The 6306-nt window shown below is 41.3% G+C and overlaps 1 protein-coding gene across 1 annotated transcript in view; it reads left to right on the forward strand.

Annotated features, from left to right (window-relative positions):
* Nucleotides 1-573: 573 nt before the first annotated feature.
* Nucleotides 574-6306, forward strand: part of NFRKB (nuclear factor related to kappaB binding protein) — a 30975-nt gene continuing 25242 nt past the window's right edge. Inside the window, exons 1-10 of the mRNA XM_035897968.1 lie at nt 574-773; nt 970-1071; nt 1623-1696; nt 2114-2198; nt 2722-2902; nt 3103-3211; nt 3693-3819; nt 4717-4782; nt 5756-5835; nt 5918-5961. Coding sequence (XP_035753861.1) covers nt 635-773; nt 970-1071; nt 1623-1696; nt 2114-2198; nt 2722-2902; nt 3103-3211; nt 3693-3819; nt 4717-4782; nt 5756-5835; nt 5918-5961 — 1007 coding nt within the window. The 5' untranslated portion in view covers nt 574-634. The remainder of the gene's footprint in view (nt 774-969; nt 1072-1622; nt 1697-2113; nt 2199-2721; nt 2903-3102; nt 3212-3692; nt 3820-4716; nt 4783-5755; nt 5836-5917; nt 5962-6306) is intronic.

Genomic DNA, 6306 nt, shown 5'->3' on the forward strand with positions numbered 1-6306 from the left:
ACCTAGACCTGCCCTGGCACAACTTCAGACCATAGATATGAAACTGTGATGCCTGTAAATCCCCGATGAAGTCTTGCTCTATGGATACTGTTGTCAGCTAATTGCTGCCAACTGAAACGTGTTCGATGCAAATACTTGCTCGCTTACCATTTCGTTATGCTTAGGCGTTGAAACATGTGGGATGTATGGATGAAGATGAACGTCTGTCTTTGTAAAACGCCCCATAACAGTACAGGAAAAAAGACTACAGAAGTGTGTAGGAAGCTTATTTCCTCTGTAGCCATAAAGAGTAAAATATTTTCTTCAAAAGAGACTGTTTTGCATGTTTGAGTTATGTATTTGGTGTGGAAACTGCACAAATCGATCTCAGATCAATTGTTAGGTTCCTCTCAGCAGCCCGCATAAAATGACAGGTACTGTATGTGGAGATGAAGGTGCAGAAATGTCTTACTTGATCTCTCCTTGCTTTCCCCCGCTTTAAATGGTAGTCTGAAATGCTGGTTTTAAAGTTGGGTGTATGGTGGATACTGATATGTTGTAAGGGTTACTTTATAAAGAACTGAGGTGCAGCTGGTGTCACACGTATCTCATCTTCCAGTACTTGCTGGATTTAGCGAGGAAAGGAGGCCCTGATATGACCCTGAGGAGGAAGCACTTCTCGACGACGTACGACACAGAAGAAAGAGACAGACGGACACATCGGCGCTACCTGAAGATTCTGAGGGAAGTGAAAGAGGAGTGTGGAGATACTACCTTGTCTTCTGATGAAGAAGGTAACGCCCTGGGCTGAACTAGAGACTTGAGGTGCAACTGGAGAAAGACAAATTTTTGATGTGGGGACAGTGTCTTTGATAGAAGAATGGAAACTGAACTCCAGTTTTATTGGCTGTGACCTAATGAACATGGGGTAATAGACTTATGTAGATCAGTGCTAGGTCTTGCAGAAATAAATGTATGTATTTATTTTAGATTTAAGCTCCTGGCCTCCAAGTTCTCCAGCACGTTGTCCGAGTCCACCCATTCCCCTGAGAGTGATCCCCACATTGTCAACCTCAGACATGAAAACAGCAGGTGAGAACGAAACTAGGGGTCGGTACGGATTTAGGGGTGAGAATTACTTTGAGACCCTCCAAGAAATCGGTTTGAAAATCTGTTGTTTGGTAGGAAGTCTTGTAATGCTTCATTTTTGCAGTCTCCAAAACAGTTGGCTCTTCTCCCAGTTTATTTAATCTTTTTCTCCTTGGAAGGCTCATGTTTTAACACAAGGGTTTACAGTTTGTGTAATAATACTGATTTCTCTGTTACGCTTTGCCTTTAATGGTTGAAGCATTGGTATAGTCCAGTTCAAAATACTTTGGAGTATGTGCCGAGGGAATCCCTCCTAAGGTTGCTGTAATCAAGTCTGCAAACCCTTCGTGCAGTACAGCTGGTTCTCACTGCTTTTCACTTCCGTACTTGCATCAGCAATGAAATCTGATGACCCAAGGTAGAAAGTATTGAAATAAATTGGTTGATGAGAAGAACGAAATTCAAATAAGGAAAATTTACTTACTGAAATTTTCTGTAAAGTAACAATAATGGAAAACTGTGCAATTAAATCTCTGAATGTTTTTTTGTTGCAGACAAGATAGAACTTGGGGAAAGTGATTTGAAGATGATGTTAAGGAAGCACCATGAGAAACGAAAACGTCAACCTGTAAGTTGTCAAGAATTCCAGGGCGGTGGGACTACCTTTTATCTCTTAGTCTTTTATCTGTTAGCTGTAAAGTTCCCAGTGCTTCTGGGTGACAAAATGATTGCTGCTGCTTTTGTGTGCAGCCACCCTTCAGCCCTTTACCGTAACCTGTACTTAATTGTCAGCATGTATATGCAACTCTTGTTTGTGCTTATCTGTTTAGAAGGATTTTGTAATTTTAGTGATGCATTTCGGAGGGACAAAATTTTGGATTTTGGATTTAGGAGACTTCCTGACTTTTGTTGCAGTAAATAACTTTAGAAGCTGATCCCGGATAAGTTTGGGGCATTTCAGTACTTGGATTATCTTCTGTACCCTTGTTGCTATCTTAACGCTTTGTCCTTTCCCAATTTTGATTTCTGTCCCGTTGTCCCGTAGGACCACCCTGATCTAGTGACGACAGACGTGACTCTTGAGGACATTATGACTCGAGTAAACGCTGGCAGGAAAGGTTCCTTAGCAGGTCAGTGGCTTGGACGCGGTACTTGTGCACTGCCTGAATGTAGGGTATCCCGTGGGCATGAAAAGCTGAGGACGAAGGTGGTCTCACTAGACTGTTGTAGCCTTTTGCTCTTCCCGCAGCTGGCTGACGCCTCTGGGGTTGCCAGTTCTTCCATTTCAGTTGCTCACAGACAACTCCAGTTTCCACTGAAGGTGCTTCCAACTAATTGTTGAAAGTTAATTTGTATCTCTGCTCTAAGCAGTTGCCTTTGCCTTTCTGATTTCACACACGCTGGTTTGAGAACTAGAGGTTTTCTATGAAAACAGAGTGCGTCAAGGGGAAAAATGAAGATTCGTGGAAATGAGTGGGAGGATGGAATGAACTGGTGGTGAATGAACTGATGGTGAACCAGGTGCCACTGGAGTGTGACACAATACCCACATTTCCAAATATACGTTTAAACACAGAGCTAGTTTATGATTCTTAGTGAAATATGGTAAGAAGTTCTTCTCATTATTCTTCTTACCTTTTATCATATCTAAAGCCTTATTCGACCTTGCAACCCTCAAGAAAAAGGTGAAGGAAAAGGAAGATAAGAAGAAAAAAAAGCTGAAGAGTATTAAATCCGAGGTGGAAGATTTGGCTGACTCTCTTAGCAATGCAGATGGAATCCCATCGATGTCTCAGGATCCTTCCCCCATCCCTCTATCGTCTGTCAAAGAGGAGTAAGTGCTTCAAAGGGCACTGAGTGCCTTGCACGGCTGGAGAGAGCAACTGATGTTGCCCCTCAGATTCTAGTGGGGCTTTTGCAGGCATTGGTTTTGTGCAGCTTGGGATGTGTGGAATGTGTGGTGTTCATCCTTGTGTGTGAAAGTGAATATTTACTCAGGGAACTTACTCTGCTTGTGTTCTCTTTCATTTGAAGACCTCTTGAAGAGATGAAGCCGTGCCTTGGAATAAATGAAATATCTTCCAGCTTCTTTTTCCTTCTTCTGGAGATACTGTTTCTGGAAGGACCCGCTACTCTCTCTGTGGTAAGGAACCACCCGCTTACCTAGGAATCTTTGCAGAAAGCAAAATTAGGGGAGAGAGGGGTTTTACAGCTTTGCAATAGTGATTTTTTCTCCACAGTTGTCCTGCTGTAAATTATATTAATATGTAGATTACGTATTAAAGAAATGAAACCCTTTGGGAGTGCATAGCACATTCTGTTTTTAACAGGTTTCATAAGTTTAGTCAGTTGAACCTGTCTTTCCATACCTGTTCTTTAGATCATGGTTAGATACATTCTGTATATTAAAAGCAGGGCTGGTGGGTTAAGTTTTTTCCCCTTTTTGGTGTCTGTTGTCTGAAATACTATGTTATGGTTACTTGAAAAAGTCAGGTGATTTTTTTTTATATACATAAAAATCTTTTTGTCCCATGGATGCGTTTCACTGTTTTGGTTTCTATTTAAAACGGTCATAGCTTAAAGTAGAATAGAATTTTAGTAGACTATTTCTTTTTCCTCTTCAGCTTGAAGATAAAGTTCTAGATTGGCAATCTTCTCCTGCCAGCGCACTAAATAACTGGTTCTCCTTTGCCCCTAACTGGTCTGAACTGGTTTTACCTGCCTTGCAGTACTTAACAGGTGACAGCAGAGGTAAGAAAGGCTCTTAAAAATATTAATGGTGCTTGTACCTCAGTTCTAATCAGTGCTGGTTTATATTTCAGCTCAAATCACCTTTTAATTCATTGCTACAGTAAATCATCGTACTATTGACAGTGTTCCTCTGGCAGGCTTTATTGCTTACATTTCTTGATTGCAGTAGGCTTGTTTTGCATGCAGATAGTAGATAAAACCCTGCTTGATTCCTGCATATGTGGAAATATGTGTGAAATTGCCTCTATAGACAGACAGCTTCTCCTGTTCGGATCATGCACTTCAGGCGGGATGTTTGAAACAGGAAAAAAAAAATAGTCTCTTCCCTGTGCGAATATGTTGTGGTTGTTTTGGGAGATAATAACAGGCAAGCTAGGTGATGCCCTGAGCAGTCCGCTGGAAACATGAAGTTGGCCCAGCTTTGACCTGGGGCTTGGACCAGCTAAGCTTTAGATGTTCCTTTCAAACTAAATTATTCTGTCCTTTGTTTACTGGGAAGTTTTAAAGGGAGAGACAGTGTAGATCGTAGTGGCCTTTGCAACACGAATACGTAATGTTCTCTGTAACGCTGGTGAATACGGTAAGTCCCGAGGTTGCTTCCCGTGAGCCCAGGAATAGTCACTGTACAGTAACAGACAGCATGGACGGGATCTCATCTGACAGCCTGTAAATGAAAGGCTCCTTATCCTGTTCTGTTCTTTTCTTGTGCTTGCCCTGTTACTCTGAGATGATGACCTTCCCTTTGGGCAAGCACAAATTTACAGATGCACTTACATAATCACTTAAAACGCTTTATCTGTCATGATGAGTCTAACTCAACAGCTTGCCTTACAACAGTAGGATTTTGGGGGATGGATGATTTTATGATGTTTCTGACATGAACATTTTTCATTGTAGATGTTCCTTCCAGCTTCTCACCTTTTGTTGAATTCAAGGAAAAAACTCAGCAATGGAAACTGCTCGGTGAGTTTCTTGTGCTCTTCTGTGATTTCTACTGCAGTAAAGGTTGGTTGTTTTCTCCAGGACTTCACTTTTTAGCTTGCTGCAGCCCAGAGAGAAGGACAAACAGAGCTGTTAATTCACTGGTTAGGCCTTTTCTTTTCTTTTATCTGAGCAAAGATGTGTTTTGGATTGTGTTTCACAAGATGTTAGTATCAGCAGCAGACAGAAAATAAGTGAGCAAAGGCACTGGGCTGTTTTTCTTTATGTTGCTGACCTAACCATGTTTATGTCACCCTTCAAATCTGTCTGAACACCTTCATATTTTCCCCTTCTGTAGAGCGTATCTTCTGATTATTCAGAGTAATTGTTAATTATAACAATTATAAATGAATTAAGCTTCTCTGGAGCAAACATATACTGTTCTCATTTTTAAAAGTGGGAACCAAAGAGCAAATTGATAGTCTATGTGCCCAGGTTCATACTGATTGAATTACAGCTCTCTCCGTGTTTATGTTTGTTCCTTTGGCTACTAGGCAGAGTTTTCCATTCTTAACTATAGTGATTCTGGTGATCACATTTGCAGGCTTAAACTGGCAGAGATTTGGAGTCAGGAAGCTATTCCTCAGGTCCCTTTTGCAATCTTTGGTGGAGGTTTTGTAGGCACATGTTTCTGCTCGTGGACTCAGTGACTAGGATTACTTTGGGGAGTGGGAACCATCTGCAAATGTCAGGTGGCTGCGTCTCAAACAGTATCTTGCCTGCTATGCCAGGAGTTGAAGCACTGTCCTTTGTACCAAGACAGGATAATAACTAGGTTTTAGCACTTTCTCAAGCCTGGATGTGTTCAAGTTTTGAAATTGGGGCGTCTGTGTCTGTGAAGTGTGGTGCATAGAGGGGGGAAGGGAGCAGGAGATGACTGGGAAGTACAAGTGACCAGCTTCATAACAAATAAAGGACTTCTATTTCCTATTTTTCCTGATTTCTTGGGTTCTAGGTTCTTGCCAAGATCACGACAAGGAATTGGCAGCACTGTTTCAGCTCTGGTTGGAGACCAAAGACCAGACTTTTTTCAAAGTGAGTCAGAAAAAATCACTTTCTAGCAGCACAAAACCTGACTGAGTTATATCCAACATTGACATTTCTGTTTTTTTGATAGGAAAACGAAGACAGCTCGGACGCCACAACTCCAATTCCCAGAGTGTACGTATATAATACTGCTTGAAAGCTTTTGCAGTGCATGCTCCAGCTGTGAAGTTTGGTCCTTGGGCCTCTGGATCTGAATGGCTGGTTGCTTAAAGTAAAAAGTTTTTACATCATGGGCCAGGAGGGGACTTGATATTCTGATTTTATCAATGTAGTAACTAGACTTCAGAAAGTCAACTGATTTTTCTCCAAATTCACTTAGATTATCAGAGCAAACCTGTAATCTAATTTATGTGCTGATAACTAGGTTATTTACAGCCCTAGCTTACCTTTAAGTATACAGAGAGCGCATTTTAAGATCTCTGCAGGCCTTATTTGTATTCTCAAACTGCTTTCAGAATT

Source organism: Egretta garzetta, unplaced genomic scaffold (genome assembly GCF_000687185.1).
Source record: "Egretta garzetta isolate BGI_Z169 unplaced genomic scaffold, ASM68718v1 scaffold307, whole genome shotgun sequence".
Taxonomy (NCBI): domain Eukaryota; kingdom Metazoa; phylum Chordata; class Aves; order Pelecaniformes; family Ardeidae; genus Egretta; species Egretta garzetta.